At 48.6% G+C, this 22,996-nt stretch overlaps 8 protein-coding genes across 8 annotated transcripts; 2 read left to right on the forward strand and 6 right to left on the reverse strand.

Moving 5' to 3' along the window:
• Nucleotides 1-61: 61 nt before the first annotated feature.
• On the reverse strand, nt 62-4,576 carry N7447_010193 (uncharacterized protein; the record flags this gene model as incomplete). Its single annotated transcript, XM_057234455.1, has 3 exons — nt 62-3,829; nt 3,928-4,407; nt 4,520-4,576. 3 exons carry the CDS (start codon nt 4,574-4,576, stop codon nt 62-64), a joined length of 4,305 nt encoding a protein of 1,434 aa, XP_057081739.1.
• A 2,518-nt stretch (nt 4,577-7,094) lies between these two features.
• sclB (uncharacterized protein) lies at nt 7,095-8,708 on the reverse strand (the record flags this gene model as incomplete). Its single annotated transcript, XM_057234456.1, has 2 exons — nt 7,095-8,128; nt 8,177-8,708. 2 exons carry the CDS (start codon nt 8,706-8,708, stop codon nt 7,095-7,097), a joined length of 1,566 nt encoding a protein of 521 aa, XP_057081740.1.
• A 2,521-nt stretch (nt 8,709-11,229) lies between these two features.
• N7447_010195 (ATP-dependent RNA helicase DBP10) lies at nt 11,230-13,899 on the reverse strand (the record flags this gene model as incomplete). Its single annotated transcript, XM_057234457.1, has 1 exon — nt 11,230-13,899. The coding sequence occupies one exon, from the start codon at nt 13,897-13,899 to the stop codon at nt 11,230-11,232; it is 2,670 nt and encodes an 889-aa protein (XP_057081741.1).
• Nucleotides 13,900-14,713: 814 nt separating this feature from the next.
• On the forward strand, nt 14,714-15,671 carry N7447_010196 (uncharacterized protein; the record flags this gene model as incomplete). The annotated part of the gene is made up of 3 exons (XM_057234458.1): nt 14,714-14,717; nt 14,776-14,867; nt 14,925-15,671. 3 exons carry the CDS (start codon nt 14,714-14,716, stop codon nt 15,669-15,671), a joined length of 843 nt encoding a protein of 280 aa, XP_057081742.1.
• A 299-nt stretch (nt 15,672-15,970) lies between these two features.
• Nucleotides 15,971-17,992, reverse strand: N7447_010197 (MATE family efflux transporter; the record flags this gene model as incomplete). Its single annotated transcript, XM_057234459.1, has 2 exons — nt 15,971-16,777; nt 16,829-17,992. 2 exons carry the CDS (start codon nt 17,990-17,992, stop codon nt 15,971-15,973), a joined length of 1,971 nt encoding a protein of 656 aa, XP_057081743.1.
• Nucleotides 17,993-19,019: 1,027 nt separating this feature from the next.
• Nucleotides 19,020-19,706, forward strand: N7447_010198 (DUF202 domain-containing protein; the record flags this gene model as incomplete). The annotated part of the gene is made up of 2 exons (XM_057234460.1): nt 19,020-19,099; nt 19,283-19,706. 2 exons carry the CDS (start codon nt 19,020-19,022, stop codon nt 19,704-19,706), a joined length of 504 nt encoding a protein of 167 aa, XP_057081744.1.
• Nucleotides 19,707-20,077: 371 nt separating this feature from the next.
• idi1 (isopentenyl-diphosphate delta-isomerase IDI1) lies at nt 20,078-21,046 on the reverse strand (the record flags this gene model as incomplete). Its single annotated transcript, XM_057234461.1, has 3 exons — nt 20,078-20,313; nt 20,371-20,709; nt 20,809-21,046. 3 exons carry the CDS (start codon nt 21,044-21,046, stop codon nt 20,078-20,080), a joined length of 813 nt encoding a protein of 270 aa, XP_057081745.1.
• Nucleotides 21,047-21,360: 314 nt separating this feature from the next.
• N7447_010200 (TauD/TfdA dioxygenase family protein) lies at nt 21,361-22,653 on the reverse strand (the record flags this gene model as incomplete). The annotated part of the gene is made up of 3 exons (XM_057234462.1): nt 21,361-21,553; nt 21,606-22,147; nt 22,210-22,653. 3 exons carry the CDS (start codon nt 22,651-22,653, stop codon nt 21,361-21,363), a joined length of 1,179 nt encoding a protein of 392 aa, XP_057081746.1.
• Nucleotides 22,654-22,996: the final 343 nt, after the last annotated feature.

The following is a 22,996-nucleotide window of genomic DNA, read 5'->3' on the forward strand; positions in this document are numbered from 1 at the left end:
TTGCTCTCTCTCTCAAAGTAAAGTTATAAGAGGAAAAAGATATATTCATATTAAAAGGCAATCAAATTGTTTCCCCACGTTCAAGAAGTTTTATCACTTCTTCGTTCTCCTCTTGCACCTTCGCAGCTGCAAGCGCATTACGGTAATCTCCATTTTCGAGTGGCATATTGACATCGGCCCCTGCTTCGACCAGGAACTCAACGACCTCCAGATCTCCCTTGTTCGCGGCAACAGCGAGAGCACTACCACAATCTCCACGCTTGAGTGGTAAGTTCACATTTGCTCCCGCACGCACCAGGATCTTAACAACATCGGTGCTGTCCCTGGATACCACGGCTGCTGCAAGAGCACTGTCATAGTCCCCGTACTGTGATGACGCATTCACATCTGCTCCTGCCTCAATGAGATACTCGACAACCTCGACGTCACAGCCATGTGCTATTGCTGCTGTAAGAGCATTGCCATATTTTCCATGTGGCAATGACAAGTTGACATCAGCACCACTCTGGATCAGGTACTTGGCTGCGTCGATATCACCACCTAGGTATGATGCAACAGCTGCTGCGAGAGGACTACCATAGACTCCGTTCTGTGATAGCAAATTTACATCTGCTCCTGCTCCCACCAGTTCTTTGGTGATGTCAAGAGTTCTGTCCCGTGCTGCTGCATATTCGAGGACAGCTCCATGGTCTCCCTCGGTAAATGGCTGGTTGACGTCGGCACCTTTCTGGATCAGGTACTTGACACCCTCGAGAAATCCGGATCTGATTGATTGCTCGAATTCCTCTGCCACATTCAACTCTGCGCCTACATCAACCAGGTATTTGAGAACCTCGATATCCTGGCCGAGTACTGCCAGAGAGACAGGGCTTTTCTTCCCATCCCCTTTATGAATATCTGCCCCTGCCTTGACAAGATACTTCACAGTCTCAATTGAGCTTGCCTTATTTGCGTTGTTGGTTCCATATGCTGCTGCTGCGAGAGGCGTCCCATGCTCTCCGCATTCTGATGGATTCACCTTGGCTCCTGCTTCAACTAAACATTTGACAATTTCCAGATTTCTGCTGTCGGTTGATGCCCGTTCTAGGAGAGTGCAGAAGCTAGCCTCCAGGATGGGCAAGTTTACCTCTGTTTTTGCCTTTTGAATCAGGTACTTAGCACCCTCAAAATTGTGGAATCTGATCGCTACAGAAAAGGCATTTCCAGACTGTTCTGACACATTCACGTCGGCTCCAGCATCCACCAGGATCTTGAGAAGTTCCGTGCCCTTAATTTTGGCTGCTAGTGCAATTGGAGTCAGAACCACGACCGGCTCTAGATCTTCGTCCTCTTCCTCCTCTTCGAGGGTGTGGGTCTTGTTGACATCCGCACCCGCCTTTTGGATCAGGAATTTAGCCGTATCGACTTTCTCGGAGGCAAGCGCTGCGATGAGAGCGGATCCATGTTTGCCGTTTTCCACGGTCATGTTCACGTCTGCACCTGCTTCAAGCAGATATCTCACCGTTTCAGTGTGGCCCCGGTGAGCTGCTGCGTGAAGGGCACTACCGTAATCTCGGCCCTCAATCTGCTGGTTCAAATTTGCACCTTTTTCGACGAGTGTTTTGCAAATTGGTGTACAACCAACTCGAGCGGCAAGCGTGAGGAGATTATGGCCTCTTTCATTTACGCGCGAAACATTTAATTCTGCGTTCTGCCACCAGTCCGATAGTATCGCAGCAAGCGAAAGATGACACATCGCATAAATAGCAGCATCTGATGGCCCTAACTCGCTTTCAAACTCGCCATACTCCGGATGTTGTGCCTGGTTGAAGTCGCATGTGTCGAATTCTGCTTCATCAAATCCACCCGCCGCAAGGTAAAAGTTGTATACATCCGTGCCTTGAAGATCAGTGACTGAAACAATGTTTTCCAAATCGTTCGCCATGACTTCATACCATTTCTGGTATTGCTTGCTGCTTTCCTCGGGGGATCCAAGGAAGATTTTCAAAAGGGAGGACAATGTAGCCTCTTCATCATCCTCTGCCTCCTGAACATACTTTGCCCAGTGATGTCTCATATGTAGATGGAATGGATGCATGAGATGAAGGACGTCAGCTGGCTTTGGTTGTCCCTTCCAATCTGACAGATTAATTTCATCGCTGTCGTCTTTATCGTACATGGTGATGAACCATGAGAGACAGGCACTAGCAGCGTGGAAATTGGCTCGTGGAAGGGTCCATTGCAACTTGGTTTCAAGGTATTCGCGAACCGATAGATGTGCAAACCGCCACACCTTTTGCTGAGAGTCAATTGTGAGAAGGTTGTTACAGAGTGACAGCAAGCCTTGCTCATCAATTTCATCGGCCAGTGTAGATAGCTCCCCCTTCGTGTTCACGCGAACAGCGCAGATAATCTGGGATGTGGACAGCGGTCGTTCAGCAGCCATAGTCCACAGCATAGCACGGTTTGCCAGGATTTTATCAGGTTCCTCCAGCTCTTCAATTTGACTCCATGCCTCGTCATATGCCTTTTGGATACCATCCGGGAGGTTTTCAAGCCGTTTCCATACACTAGACTCAGTCTTGCACTTCTGGATTTGGTGTGCTTGCAGAGCTGCCCATTGAAACATTCCTTGACAGCGCCCAAGTAGGGTATCGAGAATCTTCGATTTCAAGCGTCCGATGAAAGGATTCTTCTTAGCAAGCTTATCTAACTCAACATTGAGATATTTTTGAATGTCGCCTTTGTTGTCACTTGCGTTGATGCCGACATTTGGGGCGTTTTTCAATTGGACCTTAAGGTCGGGGTCGGGTCGGCTTGAAATGAAAATTTTTACTTGCCGTTTGTTAGATTGAGAGACGAATGAATTCAGGGCGTCAGTGAGCTCGTCGCGGGAATCTGGATTGCATTCGTCCATGGCATCAATCACGATCGTGGTGTTCTCAAAAATATCCAGCGAGACCTGGATTTGCTCCTTGCACTGCTCCAGGCTGAAGGCTGACCCGGCACTACGACATTTGTTGTATAATTCACAAAGCTTCGTCTGTGTAGATTCAGGATGCTTCGCAGTAGTTGAGAGCTGACGGACAATACTTTGAAGGATCGATAGCGGCTGTGCACGTCGTGGTTCGTTCTTATCGCAGTAGAAAAATGCGAAGCCTTCATTCTTAGGTGTGTCACTCAGTTGGTCCTGAATTCGGTCGATGACAGTTGATGTAAGAAAGGTCTTTCCGGTACCAGGAGAGCCCTGGAGCCAGAAGATAGACGAGTCGGTTTGCTCCCAGTTGGTAAAGTCTTCGTGTTGTAGTAACCACTCACCCGTGCCGGGCGTCCTCTTCTCTTTGACGTTATTATGATTTTTGCCAAACGGAATGGGCGAGATCCATTCCAGCATCTCGATCCGCCTTTCTTCGTCCATATTTTGAAGGAGGTGTTGAATGTTCTCATCTACCCGCTTCATCGGGGCATTGAAAGCATTCAGCATTTCAATCATGCTGTTATCTGCGTTCGCACTGCGTCGCACTTCACACGCTGAGACATCGCGCAGAAGATCATCCTCTTGTTCACTTATAGCCGAGATACTGCCAGAGACCTTGTCCGGATTGAGGAGTGCTTGAAGCGTGCGCATGGCTGTGTTTTCGGAGAACAGACTTCCCGATTCAGCAAGTAGATCCAACGACGTAGTATAGATCGTGGTCAATGCAGATTGGAGGTTCTTTGAGAGGCTATCTGTGACGGGTTTGTTCCTGAGGTACACCGACTCATAAACTTGGCCACGACTGATCACGCGGACGATCTTTTCCGTGGTGGCAAGCAAAGCAGCCATTTGCTCGCCTTCGATGACTGGAATCTGATGCCATAGGTTAGCAAATTACATAAGAGAGATTGAAGTGACGAGAAGGACAGGGGCCCAGATCAAAAACAACAGGAAGAAAGTGGGGGAATTACCTGCATGACAGATTTGATGATAGCCCAGGGGATAGCTGCTTGAGGTGGAGCAAATTGAACAGCAATATCTCCAGTCTTTTCTAGCCAGTTCACAATCTTGTTTGTATAATTCCTTAGCACAATTTCTTCATCGCCGACTGTGACTTTCCAGAATTTCTTCTCGCACTCTTCCTGCCTCTGGTTGACCACGTCGACCAGGTCGTCAATGCTAGACTCGACGGTTCCAGATTGTACACTGGACTGGTTGAATCCCATATTCTTGAGCGTTTCCTGTTTGGATTTAGAGAGGGAGGTGAGGGCTTCCACCCACAAATCCTTTGGAGCCTCTGGCTTCTTGGCTGGGTTTTCGTCGGCCGATGGCTCAGCCCACGGGGTTCCCTCCACCGGTGGCAGCTTGGCGGCAGCAGCTGGCTGTGCGGAAGGAGCTGCCACGGGTGGAACTTTTACGTTGTTTGTTTGCTCTGGCTTCGATGGTGTGGACTTGGTCAAACATTGAGAGTATCAGCTTTGCCAAAGAAAAAGGTAGCTTATATGGTGGCATCTCTCGATTTTCAGAATACTGTGTGGATGCCAGTGTACCTGTATATCTCACCTCTTGTCCATTCTTCTTGTGCCTGCGGCGAAGCTTGTCTTTGAATCGGTTGAACATCTTGTATGGTGTAACTTGAGGTATATAAGAGCCGTTGTGTGGATATTGATGGAGAGAAAGTAGGTATATTTCCAGATGAAAACAGGAATCTGAAGAGGGGGGGATCTGAAGAGGGACAATTCAGCGTAAAACAGGGGAGCTGATCACACGGGTTTAGGAAATGATATACAGAGGGTTCCATAGATAGACCCACGTATTCATCTTATCCACTTCATGACGGGAGAGCTGTAGAGGAAATGATATGAGCTCTTGCACATGCTGTAATGAATATCAAGGCAACCTGGGAGATGATTAGCTGATGTTTATATTCTAGCATCAAGCATCCCAGAAGATTTAGTATCAGATGCATCACTGCAGGTTGATCTCAGCCGGGGCTCCACAACCGATCGCTTGATCGGCAATCGACTGTGCCCGCAAGTGGCCGAAGAAATCTATCTCGAGATAGATCTGAGAAATCGCTTTCTTACCAGTTTCTTAAAGACCATGGAAGGCTTGCATATTTCATCTCTAGTCTATTCCTTTCTCTGCAATAATTGATACAGTCGTCAGGTTTGGTTTTCGTAAACTTCAGAACACCAACACACTGATATATTAGCAAGTCTTGAACAATAGAATAAATCGAATGCTTTCTCTAGGCATGTATGACAACAATGTTCCGCTGTCTATCCGGTACTTGCAGGTGTACTGGGTGGCTTGGTTGCTTCCAAAGGTTGGTTGAAACGATTCTAAACTACCGCGCGTCATCTTCTTTCGACTATCCGACCGTGTAATTATTGCAGGGTACTGATAAATTTCCAACGTGTCTCCTCTTTCAACTATCAGGCTGCGCCATCCGCATAAATACCTTCTGCGCGACAAACACCGCATCGCACCCTGGACATGAACATTTATTTCGGTACACCAGGGGACGATGGGTCTGGGATGAAGAACAACAGCTCCGTGACAGATAACGTTACAGAGCTTCAAACCCGAGCAGTCAAAGCCATTGGGCTCCGGACTTGAAACTAAAGGGGGGTTGTGTTTAAACCAAGATGCTGTCGATGTCATTTTCACAGTATGTACTTGTTTTATTTGCCTCATTGGGCAGTTACTGACTCGACCATTGGCTATGGAAGCATAGGACGAAATGAAACGATCTTTGGAAGAAGATAAAAGTAAGGTTTTTATATCTAGGGAAGACAAAGGGAAATCTTTGTCTCAGGCAAGTTTGCGTGGTAACTCATCTTCCCCTTTTGTTGCCATGCTTCAGTTTACAGCTCTTGTTTCAGCAGAAGGGTTGGCACAATAGGGTAAAATGTTTATGGATATATATTATCAACTCTCGGTGTCTAAGAATGACACATGAATAGATGTTTCCGACCACACTTTGCCATAAATACTACCATTGCGATGGGTCTATTACGGTCGCACGTGCCAAAATTTATATATTCACAATAGCGAATTCTTTTAGACCCTTAACAAGTATAATCTCCAACTATCTCGAACTAGAGTACTGCTTTTGAATGCTATTAATTGTCGGCTATAAATCAGAACATATGTCTAACTACCATAACAAGCACTAATGGTGTAGTGGTAACATATAACACTTCCAGTTAGTCATCTGACTAGCAAGTTATGTTGTGCCGGGGGTTCGATTCCCTCTTAGTGCATTTTTTTATATTTTTATTTTACTTCCTTGTTAAGATTACTAATTAATGTATGTGCGAGGAGTTTCTACATGGGGATAAAGTCCGAATGACATAGATGTGGCTCTATGGGTAACTATATAGATACCATAGATGTACAGGTTTGAAAGTACAGCAGACACATCAAGATAAATAGCCAACTGCTTGACAATGACATTTCATACCTCAAAGAGCAAAAAAAAAAAAAAAAGAACAAAAACCAATGCAAGACGACCCCCATGTTCGCCGCGAAAACGCCGTGCCATGTGTCTTAGGGACAAAAAATCGCGCATCAACTATAGGGGGTACTCGCGAGAAGGGGAATCGAAGACAGACAAATGAGAAGATGCAAAATAAACAATGACAAAGGAGATGACAAAAGAGACCCTCAACCAGCCACCTTCCATTTTGTCCAGCAGAGTAGAGACAAGCAAACCCGAAAGCTGTCCTGAGGTGGGATATGATAAATGCAAAAGCCCAAAAAAAAAAAAAAAAAAAAACAGGAAACAATGCGGATGGGATATCCTGGCAAATAAACATAGGGAAAAAGGAAATGAAAACACCGGGAAATGAGAACATATACTTTTTGATGTCCTGCAATTTCGAAAAAAAGAAAGGAACAAACAAAGGAAAACAAAACGAGTTATGGGAAATGAGATTGAGCCGATGAAACGAGACCAAATCTGTCCGAATCATTTTCTCGATAGAGAATCCCAAACAGCGCGATGATTACTCCCCGTAGACCCTGCTACAGGGGATTCAAGAGTATGATTATACAGTACAAGGAGGAACTCCAGCCTCCGATTGGTATCAGTATCAGGTTGCAGATTGGGTTGAGAGCGGTAGTGCTGGAATCAGCCGTTGACCATATCATCCAAAGCCATCTTGCGTCGTTTGATAGGTCTGCTATCATGACCCTCGGCCTCGGTGCTGGGTGGTTCAGTCCTTGTCATGGAAGGCGAGCTGCCCGATGTTATCTGAATCGGGGATGGTAATTCCACCGGCCCAAGGTGGCGGGGTATGGGGTCCATAGTTGCGCTTGTTATGGATGAGGAGCGTTGGTGGGGCATGGAGTAATTGAAGACTGGGCCTGCAGATCTGTGGAGAGGAACAGTGCGAGGGTCGTGAAGGGCTTCTTCTCGGCCTGGGAGAGTCCAATTCATTGGGTACGGGTCGCTGAGGCGATGGACATGGTGGGAAGGGGGCGGTGGCCCGGCTGTGGCCTGATGGATTGGAGGGAGCCGGACTGGTGATTCGATGTTGTATGGGTCCCGAGGTGATAGCGATACTCGTGGATCATTTGTTGGACGGATAGGATTCCCAGGCGTCTCGGTATACGGCAGAAATGGTATATTAACTGGCGGCGGTTGGTGTTGGGGAGGTGATGTTGGTGGTGGTAATGCTGGGATGCCGTACGTTGGAAATCGCCGCTCTATGCCACCAGACATACTGTGGACTTTTAGGGCTGGATTGAACCCGCTTGTCATGGGCATATATGGTGAAGGTACATGTGAATGCGTCGGTACTGAATGGGATGGCGGTCCAGATGAAGAGAATGGGCGTCGAATCATACCTCCCGGGACCGTTGGGGAGGGGTCCATTGGCCGCGTTAGAGGAAATACCGAAGCAGACCACCGGTGTGGTGTCCGTACTGCTGCCGAGTTTGCATCTGCCAATCCCTGTAGATCCGTCATGGGCCGTAATTCTCGTGAAGACGTAGCCCGATGCATAGTGGTCCGCCGTGGGGGCATGGTTGGTTGGGCCTCCGCTGGGATAGTCGGGTTATCCAAATGTGTGGTATAGGACCTGAGAGATGAATCCTCTGCTTTCAATGGGGGTCGTCCTCGCTTTTTGTGCGTGACGTCCACACATGTTGACTTCCCCCCCCCTACTTGTTAGTTGCGATTCCACGGTTCACGGGGATTTCTTCCAGCACTCACGGCTTTTCCAGCAAGTACACATCTTCGACACGGACGAGCCGGGTCACATCCAAGGTGCTTTTTCTTGCAATTGACACAAGCCGATGCCACATGGGCTTTCGTGCGTCGGGTTGATTTCTGTGCCAATGAGCGACCTGTGGGATGCGTTGGGTCCAGGGTTTGGGGTGGACATGGCGGTGCTCCTGGTCGTGGAGATCCAGTATATACCGGTCCCTGTTCGTTATATCCCAACCGTGGTAGTGGCTCATTCACTGGCACTTGCGATAACTCTAATGCAGATACAGACCGCTCAGCCGTGACGGGTGAGGAAGGATATCCCCGAGGCTTGATCTCTGCGGACGGCTCCGAGGGTTTTGCTGGAGGGGATCCAGACATAGATTGATGGGGTATAGCAGCCCGGGGGCTACACCCTCGAGCATTGGGGGACCAAGATCGATTCAACGGTAGCCGCTCTGGGCCCTGGTTGAATCGGGGCTGTCCAAACTGGGAGATAGTGAGGCTCGGAGGGTGAAGCACGAGTGATTGCATCGGGGTGTCGGGCAAAGAAGTGAATGGGCCCACGGGACAATTGCTTCTTTGGATTTTTTTTCCTTTCTTTTTTTTTTTCCCACTGTGTTTTTTCCTTTCTTTTTTAGGTGGATCTTTGTTCAAAGTCACAATCAGGGACCGCAGGCTATCGCGGTACTTTGGTGCAGCATGTCTGAGTAGATGGAGTAGAAGAAAAGTCAGCGCAGCGGTGTAGAGAATAGAAAAGAATGTCCCATCAAAGTCTTCCAATACCGTCCAAGGAGTCAAGCTTATAATCAATATAGAGAGATCCGCTATTGGAGGAGTCAGAAAGTAGACTGCATCGAGAGATTTCTAGATGACAGCAGGGCACAGGGTTACTCATACGCATGTCTTCCCAGGGCGACTTATTGCAGGCGATCATCGAGCTAGGATCAAGGTGCAGCAAAATGTCAAAGCACCCCACGCCTTACCTCTTGATCACACGTCCCACGTTCCCAGGTATTTTGTTAAAGGGGAAGGAAACGGTGGACTATATCCGAGAGTGGGAAGATGTAAATGGAAGACAAATAAAGTACCTCTCCACTTGAATGTTCCTAAGGCGTTCGATAGTCCAAAGATATTGGACTACATCCAGCATATACCCTACACCCAAGTGGTCAATGCAGGCGCTAGTAACTGATAGACTTGATCTTCGTCATGGTAGATCATTGGAGAATAATGGATTTAACGGTTGCCCCTCTTAAACTCCTTTTTTTGATCTGATACTCTTTCCTACTGTCAAAGAGAATACCTTTTCCCCCTCTCCCCTGTTTTGCCCCCTGTCCTATTTGGCACCTCGGGGCTATCTGTCAGACATCCCAGGGTAAAAAGGGTAAGGGATGCCAGCGGACTTCTTTTCTTTTTTTTCCATTTTTCCATTTTTCCCGGAGAGGGGCAGTGTATACCAATCAGGACCAAGCAAGGTGGGAAGATTGACGGATCGACGTCGGCGCCCGCAGCCATTGCCAATAGTCGACCTTGGACTATTGCGTGGAGTACATGCCTACACATTTAATATGATCTAGATTCAAGATAATCTCATACTCCGGAATCGAATTAGGGTTACAATGCCCTTTTTTTTTTCTTCCAAAATATCCCGAATTCAAACCCTTGAACCCTTTTAAGCATTTATAAATCCCCTTATTCTCCGACCCACCCCAAATCATACCAAGTTTTATGCTCCGTCTAGGGGTTACTGTTACAGTAGATCAGAGTCTCACAGGGTTTGAGTCGGACAACTGCAGGCACTGCAAATGTCCCCTTTTTTTTTCCCTTTTTCTTCCACTTTTTCTTCTTTTTGGGTATTTTCTGGAAATAGGTTGCGGGTGCCCGGGTCTCGCAATAATCAGATTCTTGTCATACCCACTGTTTTTTTTTTTCTTCCCTTTTTTTGTATATGCCACTGTTGAACTCGGACCTTGTCACGGGAGTCATTCAAGTGACTTTGTAAAGATCAGGGGGAAGAATCTCCAAAGAGTTTCAAAGTGTTTCAAAGGGTTCAAAGGGTTCAAAGGGTTTAAAGGGTTTAAAGGGTTTAAAAGGATCTCAAAGAACATCCCTTTGAAAAGGAATCCTTCGGGGTCTACTTTATTTTCCGGGGACCCCAATAGAGATGTGGCTGCAGCCTTCGGGCGCCTAGGGCGATCACATTGTCCTTTGCCTCTGCGCGTGCACATTGCTGACGATCATCCCTGGCTTAAGAACTGCAGGATTCCAGCTCCCACGTCATGGGTATATAGGATATGTGGAATATGAGCCTACTTGGTATGTTACTCTGCCCTATAAGTCCTCCGTATATATGTATAATCTCGGCATGATCCGACTAGGGAAAAGGGGTGTGGAACATGCGGCACGCGGAGCAGCAAGGGGTCTGTCACCCCGTTCATGCAGGATTAAATAGTCTGTACAATTATACGGCTGTTTTTTTAATCTATCTGCCAATCATCACCTATTATTTCTACCTTTGTACCTCTAACTCCTACCACTCACGGCATAGTGTTCTCAAGTCATTTAATTTGTCAAGTGGAGTAAACTAAGACTATTTGGATTCATCGGGGCTTTGATGTTAAATAGTCCGGAGATTATTCGGGAATTCTCCTAGCCTCAACGGCTAAGACTGATGGTAATCTCAACCTTTAAACTCCTCGGCAATTCTACGAATCCTTTCCCAGGGTATTGATGAACATACTCTAACGATGACTAGGGGGTCCGAGGCCTCTAGGGCGTGATTGGGCTGATATCACATCTTCCTTGATCACTGCCTAGGTTGAGCTAAGGGTTTAAACGTGATGGCCTGCAGGGCCAAGTTTCAATCTTGAGTTAGTCAAATTTTTAATCTGTCTATACTTAGGATCGAGTCTAGGCTACACAACTTCTTCCCATGTGGTGACCTGGGCAGTTTCTAAATCCCGGATACATCGGACTGAGTGAAAAAAAACCCCCCTCTAAACACAAATGGTATCTCTGCAATATAGACATATATTCTACAGTAAAACTTTTCCTAACGTCTCTTCGATGGCCGAGCATTCTTATCGCGACGCTGTTGCACCTGCTTCCGTGCCTTGCGAATATCCTCCGTAGACCGAAGTTCGCTCTTGCCACCATAGGCCGCACCTCCCAACTTGTCGTGCTGGCGTTCGCGTGCCGCCTCGTTCTTCTTCTTCATCCTGTCGTAGTCGCGACGCAGAGGATCGGCACGTTTAGGCGCCCGGTCCTGGTTGTGACGGAATCGTCCACTGCTCATGCGCGAGTCGATGTTGTTCACAGCAGGCGTCTCGGCCTCGCCAACACGAGGCATCCGATCCACGCGCTTGCCCTTCTTCCAGGCTTGGAAGCGACCACTGCGGAAACTGGCCGCGATCTTGGCTCCACTCTCACCGCGCACAAGTCGGCTGCCCTTGGAACCGTCCTCGTCGTTCTGGCGCGCGACGTACTTCTTGTGTCGTTTGTCCCAACGCATGATGGAACGCGCTTCACCGAAACCGCGCTTGCCTTCGTCGCCATTGAGATCCATCGTCGCGTTGCGAGAGTCGCTGGCAAAGTTCGAGTTTGTACCCGAGTGCACACCGTAAGCCTTGTCTTCGGCCATGTCGTTGTGTTGGGGTGTGTAGCCCATGAAATAATCGGGGTTCTGGAATGCTGCCGCTGCGTCCTTCGTCTCTCCTTGCTTGGACTTGGAGTTGTAGGCAGAGAAAGTCACCTCGAGTTCATCGTCGGAGGCTTCTGACATGTTCTCGCCGGCTTGTTCGGGGATATCGTCGTCCTCCACTTGACCATCCTCACCGGGAGTGGGCATTCCAAGTGCTTGCAACTCGGCCTCTGCTTTGGCATCAGCACGCTTTCTCTTGTTCTCGACACTAGTGCGGAGACGTCGAATGGTGTCCACGGCCTCATTGGCTTCCACTTTGCCGCCTCGTCGGTTGTTCGCCTCGAAAATAGTTTCATGGGGCCGGTAACCACCAATGCGGGCCAGCATACTCTCTCGCTCAACTTCTCTCTCACTGGTGGCATCGTTGAAGAGTGGGTGAATCTCGGCCCAATGATCGGAAGAAACGACATCCTTCGCCCGCTTCGCACTCTCGGCAGAAGCTGAATTGCGGGTGCGTAGATACAACTTCTCTCCCTTTTGGGACACTTGCTTTTGTCCGTAAATATCAATGTCATCGTCGAGCACCTTCTGTACCCATTCACAAGAGCGAGAGACTTGCTCTCTCGCCAGCGTCCCAACGACAACATCCTCTGCAAAGTTGAGTTCGGTGCCGTACTGGCGACCGAGAACCAGCCTGCGTCCCAAGAACAGCTGAAGATCCAGAAGATACGGGGCATCTTTGTCGCGAACAAGACTGTAACTCCAGCCCTTTTGGCCGGCACGTGCCGTACGACCGACACGGTGAATGAAGATCTTAGGCTGTGAAGGGAAGTCGTAGTTGATGACGTTGGCAAGAACAGGAATATCAATACCTCTAGCAGCCACATCGGTGACGACCAGGATGTTTGATATGCCGGATCGGAAGTTTTGAACATGATGATTACGAGCAGTCTGGTCCAGCGAACCGTAGGCGTAAGAGGTGGCAAACCCTGCCTCAACGAGAAGGGCATAGAGGTAGTCTACGTGGTGCTTGGTTGCAGCAAACACGATGGTTGAATGCTCGGTAGGCGACTCCTTGAAGCCGCTCGGCAGACGGACATCCGATCTCTTGCGCTTCCTTGTTGGGTTCTCGGCCTCTTGGCGTAATCTTCCGCCAATGTTTGTCTCACCGGTAGGCATCTTGATAATATCGTGCAGAATGTGTAGTAGGGCACCTTCTTTGTCTGATGACTTGACAGCAAAGAACGCATTTTGTAGATCAGGAGACACTTTGTTTTCTGTGTCCAGACGAATCAGGCTTGGCTCCTGCAGACCGGCGCGTGCAAATTCGACAAGTGACTTGGGCAATGTAGCGGAGAAGAGAAGAGTCTGGCGGTTCGTGGGCAGGCCGTGCAAAATCTCGGTCAACTGTGCGGCGAAACCCATCTCGAACAGTCTGTCGGCTTCATCGAAGACAACATACTTGATGCTAGAGAGATCCATGTCCATTTCAACCTTCAAGTGCAGGAATCGACCGGGGGTCGCGATGATGATATCGGGGTTGTTGGCCATCATGCCGAACTGATCTTCCAGACTGTCACCACCAATGAGGAGTACTGATGTCAAATTCGTTCCCTTGCCCATCTCCTTAACGACCTTCATGGTTTGCAGAGCCAATTCACGGGATGGGGACATGATGAGAGCACGTGCACCGAACGTGGTGCTGTGGCTCTTCAACTTTTCGATCATAGGAATAACGAACGAGGCAGTCTTTCCGGAACCAGTTCGAGCCATACCAACCACATCCTTGTCGTCCATGATCACGGGAATAGTCTTTCGCTGAATTGGGGTAGGAACGGAAAATCCTTTGCGAGTGATGGCTTTCAGCAGAGTCATGCTGAGACCCATTGCTTGGAAACCACCTCCCTTCTTCACAGTGCGGCCCTTGAGGTTTGCACCCTTTCGATTGGCGGATGCCTGCGAGTTGGCAATGAAAGCTGCATCGCCGTCGTCTTCGTTTAAAAAGTCAAGATCTTGGTTGGTATCGGGCTTCTGGTTTTTCTTCTTAGGGGGGCTTTGAGCCAGCATCGGAATCGCTGTCATTTTCAAAAAGGGATTTCGTGATGTCGAACTCGACCTCCGATTCTGCGGGGGAGGCAGCACGGCGAGGCATCGTTGCGGTATGCTGTGAAGCCTCGACTGATATGGAAATGAAGTGAGTGATAAGCGTTAAATCGTTCGGCTCTTCAATGGCCGGGAGGGAATGTAAAAACACAGATTAATTTGCAGTGCTAAATAGTATATCACGCAAACAAACCCTCGACTGCTCAAACTTCAGGCACCTGAAGAAAAGTCGAGTCACTTATCTCGCCGTCTTTCTGTCGCAAAAAAAAAAGTTGAGAGAATCGCAGGCGGTGAGTCACGGATCAACTATATCCCGCGTGCAAACCAAACAAACGTGATCTATACAATTTACGCTGAATATAGAAACATCTTCATAGTAACAGTGATATATTTCGAGACTCAAAGATTCACAGAGACATGATACTATGCATTCAATATATACGCAGTATGTACCTAAATTGTAGTTCGCCCCCAGCAATCACTTGATGCACAGCTCAGCTGGATTGAAACACTGGGGGCATATCGTTACAAAAATCTCTAGGCAGTAAACATTTTATAAATCATGATAAGGTCTGTTTGAGAGCAATTGATTGGTGTAAGATAAGAAATCGCATATAAATGTTGAATCTGAGAACACAGGCGATAAAGTAGACAGCGCGGTCCAATTTAGAAGGCGGTCGACACAGACAGAACACGATCCCCGCGACGCGTGCAACACGCTCCCAATCGAGTAAAATGGTGTTCAAGAGACCGCTGTACCTTGACTTTTCCTCTTCACAACACAACACACACCATGGGTATGTATCACTCCCAATCTAACCTGTGGATCTAGTTATGATCTAACAATCTTGTTAGACGGAAACTACAACAATTATAGCTCATTCGGCGGCGGCAGCGGTGGTGGAGGATTCATGCCGGGTGAGGCGAACAGTCCCGCCGGAGGCAAGGTATGCACATGACCCCAGACTTCTCTATACAGCAACGTCAACTAATACCCAACACAGACCAGTGACCGGGACAACAAAACCCTCCGTCCCGTAACAGTGAAGCAAGTCCTCGACGCCTCGCAGCCGTTCCCAGAAGCACCATTTCAAATCGATGGTGCCGATGTCGCCAATGTCCTCTTCATGGGCCAAGTACGCAACATCAGCTCTCAAAGCACAAACGTAACATACAAGCTCGACGACGGCACGGGCGAAATCGAAGTGAAGAAATGGGTTGACTCAGCCACCGCGGACAACATGGACACCGACGATGGCAAAGCGCCCGGTGATGGGAAGACTGAGCTCGTGCTCAACGGTTACGCACGGGTCTTTGGTTCTATCAAGTCCTTCGGCAATAAGCGGTACATTGGTGCTCATTCGGTCCGGCCCTTGTCGAATATCAATGAGCTGCATACTCATCTGCTCGAGGCTACTGCTGTGCATTTGTTCTTCACTCGCGGCCCTCCCGGTGGCGCCGCTGCTGGTGGAAATGCTGCTGCCGGCGGTGCTGATGCTGTTATGGGTGGTGCGGATGACTACAGTGCTGGGCAGAGCAAGGCTCTTGCCTCAATGTCGCTTGTTGCGAAGAAGATTTATAACCTGCTCAAGACTGAGCCTCAGGATGACACCGGCCTACACATGCAGGTCATCGCTTCTAAACTGAACATCCCTGCGACTGAAGTGGCCAGGGCTGGTGAGGAGTTGCTCAGTGCTGGTGTGATTTTCTCCACTATGGATGAACAGACATGGGCTATTCTAGAGTACTAGAAAGATGTGTGTGGTCATGTCTGTGTTGTTCGTTAAAAGTCGCATTCAGACTCCAATGATATCATGATTTGTCTTCTATAACATATAATAAGAGTCCAAATGGCTCTATCTGGTTTTTTAAGAAATATGTAGACAAAATTAACAACAGGACTGCGACTGAGGCTGGAACAGAAATCACTTGGAGCCACCGCTAATGCAGAACCAAGGAAAGACATGTGCTAGAACGATTGAGCTATTTTGTGTCATGAACTGGGACATCAAGTCATGTCGACGCGTCTTCTCTTGTACCAAGAGTCAACTCAAGTCTGCTCGTTCCTCGCTAGAGCGTCCTCGACAGATCGATCCCAATTCGCTCGACTGATAAAGATGCCCTCGATGAGGGAAACAAGGCTCAGTGCAAGGGCAACCCCAGTCCACAAGCCCATAACACCCCAATTCAAAGCAAACGTCGTTCCCATGCTAAGAGGCATGGCAATCGCATAGTAGCAAAAGAGTTGGATGTAGCCGCCCACTTCCTGGCGACCCAGACCACGGAGAATACCGTTGCAGTTTGCCGCGAGAGCATCGAAAAGCTGGAAGGCCGCGCAAAGCGGAAGCACCTGCGCTACAATTTCGACGACTTCGGGGTCGGAGCTGAATAATCTGGGGATATACGAACGCAAAAATGAGAGAAGAACCATGTTGAACACGCCAACAATGGCTGCTCCGCATAAGCTCACTTTCGCGGAGATCTTTGCGGCGTCGACCAAGGTAGCTCCGATAAGATTTGCTATCCGTGTGCTACCCGCAATAGAAAGGGGGAACGGGATCTGCCATGTAATGCTGGCGATTGTTGCGAGAATGGATTGCGCGGCGAGTGCGGACGTGCCGAGGTAGCTTGAACACAACGTCAGAATTTCAAATGCCAGACACTCTGCCTCGACCATGATCAGCCCTGGGAGTGCGAGACGGATCATTGGGCCCCAGTTCTGGAATGCTCGTTTGGTAAATCCGCACCAACACTCGGACCCCACGAAGAAATAAACATAGATGAACAGGCCAAGTGGAAGGAGATTTTCTGTGATTACGACAGCGATTGGAGCACCAATGAAGCCCCATTGAAGTTTCTGGTATCCAAAGTCAGTATTATCCTCATCAAAGGGCTGGAATGTACTTACCCAGACGAAGAACCAGTTCATGAAAGCATTCAATGGCGCGCAGACAATGAGGACATACAGGGAGGCAGAAAACACACCCTGGGCCTGGAGATATCGCTTACCACTCTCGAAGAGGGCGAATCCCGGGGTTCCCAGGAGAGCAATCTTCAAATACAGACCCGCCATCTCAGCGACCTCCTTCTCTGGTATAATCTTGACAAGGATATGCTCAGAGAAATACCAGAGAAGCATGATTGGAATGGTGATAACCCAAAGGAAATACACCATACGCAGCATCTGCAGGCCCACCAGCTTTCTCTTCCCAGAGCCATAGGCCTGCGCACAAAGCGTATCCAAACTAGTCGCCAAGCCCGAGTACACTGCATTCCCGGTAATTGTCACAGTCATACTTGCAAGACTGACAGCCCCAAGCTCTTCCTTTCCCAGATGGCCAATAGTAAAGATACTCGCCACAGTCAAGGAATACTGCAGCAAGAAAGTGACCATGAGTGGCAAAGAATATTTGATAATGACCTTGGCTTCGCGCTGCCATGTCGTCTGGATCAAACCGGCTGCGACGGCTTCTCCCCATCTCCGGTCAATCTCTTCCAAGCCCAATTCACTGCCCTCTGCATCGGCAGATCTCTCTCCAAGTAGAGCAGTGATTTCGCTTGCCGCGTCCGTCTCAGGATCCCTGCTTCTAGAGCGCCGAGAAGATGCACTTGGTCGTCGAGATGAGATTCCTTGGCCGATAGCAGCGGATAACAATCCGCTCATCTTACGCTGCAGCCCGTGGGTCTTGCCATACGCATGCTCGGGCGCGATAACATGGTTATCACTGAGTAGATCCCGTTCCTCTTCGATGACTTGCTCGCGCTCGCTTTGAGATAGGGCTTGCTGTTCTCCGACCCATGGAACTACAGTCGCATGGCTGACAGATGTGAAGTAGCCGGGGCGGCGATATGAATCAGCTAAAGAGCGGGGATTGGTGCTGTTATAGCTGCCGGGCGGACGAGCCGTTGAGGTGTCAGAAGCTTCATCGGTGGGGGTTCGGTCCTCGTCGTTGTAGTCTGCGAGGTCTCGTGCAATTGCCGAGGCGGCAATGGGCGAGCTGGATGTGAAGGACCGGCTAAATGGGCTTTGATGCTCGGCGGAATCCACCGAGCGGATGTTTCGGGGGCCCATGATAAGATGTGAGTGACGAGGCTATAGGTGTTTTACAGCCACCGCATTATTTACAGCAAGATAAATTGAGCTATCTCGAGTTGAGACTCTAGATCCTTGGAGCTTTGGAGATATCAAAGAAGGTAAAAAGCTTGGAGAGGGAAAGACGGCTTAAAGCTGGATGCGGAGATGTATTTGTAATACCATAAATACGCCTGAATCATGTTCCGATATTGGGTTTGGGTGTAATTTACAGAAATATCACCTACCGTGAGATGATAATGCAGATAACACTTCATAGAGCAGTAAGGGATGTGAGTCATGTATTATTCAAAGTATGATTACCTATACGACATCGGGAGGTGCTTTCTCAATGCAGCTCTGGAGGGCACCAAGGCACTAATCTCTTCATTATAAACGCTAAGACCCAGGTAGGAAACTCGATGCGGGCCGGCAGCTACTTTATCTTTGATTTTACTTTATATAGTCTATTGCTCAATCCCTTTGCATCAACCAGCTCGCATGGCTTAGCGGTAAAGCGCATCACTAGTAATGATGAGATCCTCGGTTCGATTCCGAGTGTGAGCATTTCTTCTTTTTTTTGTCTTTGCATTTTTGCACAATGCTCTTCTTCTTTTCCATATTGTACAATTGTACGCGTTTTATTATTTATTATTATTAATTTCTAGTCTTCTTGTTAATTAGTATGGTTAGTATACATTCACAGAATATCAAGCCACACTTTTTGCAACAATTGTTTCGTTATATATATAATCAAGACAATGCCCCCCATAAAAAATTGATAGATCTGCATACATACAGATACAAGAACCCGACCTCGATCATCCTAGCATGTATGAACGCCCGGGCTGTCGATCAATCAGATCATACGAACGTAAGAAAATATAAAAGACCGTGACATCATTCCGAAAACAGTATAGACTATCACATGACCGATACTAGACCCTCCAGGGCTGTCCCCAGATTTTCTCCAGATTTCGGGGATAATTGTGCCTTGAGTGTCAAACCTTTCATCATGTCCCAAACCATGACACAAGTTGGGGGTGTTCGTGCTCCCTTCAACCCTTTGATCAACCCGGTAAATGCCAAGCCGGTCCTCGTGGAAGAGTAAGTCACAAACCAACTCCGTAGAAATGGCGGGAGAGCAAAACACGTTGTCCAGCCTTCTTCATCCCTTACATGAAACTGTACTTCGAATTCAAGGCTGGCATGCTCCATGACGGCAGTTTGCCACATGATATACCCCCACATTCTTGTCCAATAGTGACAGCTCGGTTGACATTTTTGAAGACACATCGAGTCCCAACATGGGCACATCTTTCTTTCACGCCCTTACTTCGGCGCGCTCCTTTTCGAAAATACCTCCTCCGACGCTCGTGACCACTGCGCCAATGAGCGCACTTTCCTGTCATGGCTCCGTCTATCTATGTATCTGGCTGTGGTGTCGCTAGCCATCATCATATCCTTTCATTTTCGTGATCAGCCCACTGGTCTAGAGAGACGCATGGCTTTACCTCTCGGGATCATTTTCTGGGTCCTGAGTTTGACCTGCTTGGCTAATGGTTTTGCAAATTACTCGCGCACGGTCAAGAAGTACGCGCGCAAGGCGGCTTTGGTGCAGAGTGGTTGGAAAACGCAGGTTGTCTTTACGGTCGTTGGGACGGTGATTTTGGGCAGTTGCATTTTGTTTTTGTCGACGGATCCAGCGCAGTAATGGGCATGTCAGAGTCAGATTTCCAATTCATTTTATTAGCGCTGGCGTTGGGCATTATTTTCGGACATTTTTAGCTTGTTACATTCATTGCATTCATGTACTTAATTGTCTCGACCAGGTCTCACTGGGACTACCGTGGGAATACTCCCAACAAGAACACGAAAATTTTCAGGAGTATTGTATATTTTTGATTCCCTAAAAGTCAACCGAAAGGGCGAAAAATCTGAAGTGTCGTGAGAATCGTCTCGTATGCAGAGGTATATTTCCATGAGTCGCGTAAAGGAGGAGTTGCTCCGAGGAATACAAAGATGGCAAAAGAAACATAGACCGAAATGAAACCAAAATATGCGATAGACTATCCATCGGGCTTTTTACATTCGACGGATCTCCTGCTCGTTCCTGTACTTATCTAGGGCCGGTGTACCAAGGTGGCTCCACCACTCGAACAGCATGGAGTTGCAGATAAGCTTGAACCAGGGGGTAAATTTCAACCCAGGCTGCTCAAACATTGCCTTAAGCTCATCAGCTGAGACGTAGGTGGTGTCTCGGACCTCGTTGGGGCTGGGCTTCAGATCGACATCGGCCTGGATGAAGAGAATATAGTCCACTAGCAAATTGTCAGTATTTCCATTTATCGGATCAATTATAGCGCCATGTAACATACCTTCATGCTCACCCCACTTTCCATCACTGGGGGCCTTGTAGTGAATTCTTGTGAAGAATTCGAACTTGTCCAGGGGTACCTGCTCTGCCTTGATGCCCAGTTCGTGGTCCAGTTTGCGCTGTGCAGCACGCTTCACACCCATCACGGCAGCATCCAGCTCAGCTCCAGTCTCGCCAGGGATTCCAAGGGGGTGTGAGCAACAGGTGTTGGTCCACATGTCGGGGAAGGTGATCTTCTCGGTGGCGCGTTGTTGGAGCAGAAGACGCTTATTGGAGTCGAAAAGGAAAACAGAGAAGGCGCGATGAAGGAGACCCTTGTCGATGTTGGTCATCAAATGGCCTATGCAGATGCAACCGTCAGTGTTTTATCTCGAATTTGTGCCTGTCACTACCCCGCCATTCTGTACATCCGTGGGTGACTATGGGGTACAAAACGTACAGATCTTCTTGCTGGCGCTTCCGATCGGCCGATCATTGTTATCCAAAACAATGCAGACTTCATCCATCAGGCGGACCTGCTCTTCATCGTAGCCCTCAAGCTCGCTGCCGCGCGCAGTGTTTGTTTGGCTTGTGGGGAGGATTTCACGGGCAAGCGATGTATCGACCTCGGGAAAGAGAGTGGCGACATTGTCCGCCGTGATCTCAGGCGGACTGGTGATTGTTGTGGTTGCGCTCATTTTGGCTCAAAATTAAAGTTGAAAGAAAGTAATGAAATGCTAACAAAGAGAAATCAGTGAAGGAAATGCGTTTGGGGTCGAAGGCGGCAACGATCGGCAAATTTGTCCGAACCCCTTGCCTATGGGGGAAATCAGGTGGCTCCGATCATCTGACACACTCTGTACCGAGGGCTACCTCTACTTATGGCATTACGCATTACAAAAAGTGGCTACACGATGATTAAAATTGCGTTCAAGGCTAGGCCTATCTGTATGCGAATACCGGAAGCCATACCAGTTCTCACCAAGCCATCATGGACATCAAGATAGCACCTTCATGACTTGAGTTCAAGGAGACTAGTCAACCTCTCCAATTCTGCAACTTCCTCTGGCCCCAAAAGACCCAACTTCTCCCGCCGAGTTGGTGCAGTCGGATCAAATACAGGCCTCTCAGCGAGCGAAGTCACCCGTGTCCCGTGTCTAGGCTGGGATCCCTCATAATCCCAGCTTGCGTTATGGATCGTGATGCTATTGAAGAATCAGCTTTAAATTCAGGAAATTTCGCAGGGTATTGACTCACCGGTTATCCCATAATGCACTCGTGCGTGGGCTCCACTTAAAACGAACCTGGATATCAGGGTTCTTCTCATAAACATCGTGTAGGTATCCTAGAATAACATCACTTTCGGCTTTGTCAAGCCCAACGATTCGGTCTGTCATCGCCCGGTTCACCCACAGTGCCTTCCAGCCTGTAGCTGGATGAACACGGACAATAGGGTGCTCGCGTTCTACATATTTCGGCCCTGCTTCCGGGTTATTACGGTCAAGATACGGGTGAGCTGAGCGGTAGATGGCAGTCCTTCCGTCGATCAACTTGCGGAATAATGGCGATAGCTTCTCATATGCTGCGTATCCACTCGCCCAGAGGGTATCACCTCCGACGGTCGGTACAGTGTCGTTGTGGAGATGGGTCACTCCGGCGGGCTGTCTCTCGTGCACGAGATCGCTATGCCACCGAGATGCACCTCCCGGTCGACGGAAGCTCGCTGGTCTCTCTGTTTCCTGCAATGCTGGCCACATCACACTCACGCCGGGAATGCCAGGGACATGGGGCACTTGAGGCTAACGAAGAGAAACAGGGTTGGTGATTGGCACATGGTTTCGCTGGATTGGACAAAACATACATGAATCTCCACCTCCCCAAACCACTCTCCCAGTTTCTTCTGTTGCTGAGGAGTGATATCCTGATCACGGAAGAAGACAACGCTTCGTTCGGCAATCAATAAGCCTAGTTCATCTTTCTGCTGGTCTGTCAAATCCTTCAGTTGCAAGCCAACAATCTCAGTTCCAATGTGTCTAGTCAACGGAATCACTTCTTTGGCTGCGGATAGAAGGGCTTTCTTCTCAGGATCGGCTCGGCTGCCAGGGTCTACATGGACGCGATCATAGTCCCGGACATTGTAAACGTCATCAATATAGAGAGGACGAGATGGTCGGTACGGGTAGCCACCACTGAGATCAACCCCGGCTTTTTCTAAGCGTTCTCGCGCAGGCCCAGGAAGGCCGAGAGTGTCCTTCCTGGGCACTGCGACGTCGACGATGCGTGGATCAATTGGAGCGGGCGCCATGATAATAGATAACGTGTGGAACTTTGGAACTATTAGTCCTAATATCATGTATTATATACATATTTTTAAAAAATATTCCCTTCATCGCAGGGGTTGAGCACATCATCGTCATCACCCATTACGCCTTTTATGGGCCACGAATGTCACTTTTAGCTATCTCTCATTACCATCCTTACCCCTCTTTCGGAGTTGATATGTTAGTCCTCGTTGCAAGCGGGGAATCGATGTCACAATCCACGATCAGAATCACGAGGATCTCTAACGACCCAATGCCGTTTGTTCCGCTTAGGATTTGAAATTACGAAATATCAGCCCATGTTGTCGTTTGGAGGGCCCATAAGTG

Source organism: Penicillium robsamsonii (genome assembly GCF_028829455.1).
Source record: "Penicillium robsamsonii strain IBT 29466 chromosome Unknown utg000006l_segment0_segment0, whole genome shotgun sequence".
Lineage (NCBI taxonomy): Eukaryota > Fungi > Ascomycota > Eurotiomycetes > Eurotiales > Aspergillaceae > Penicillium > Penicillium robsamsonii.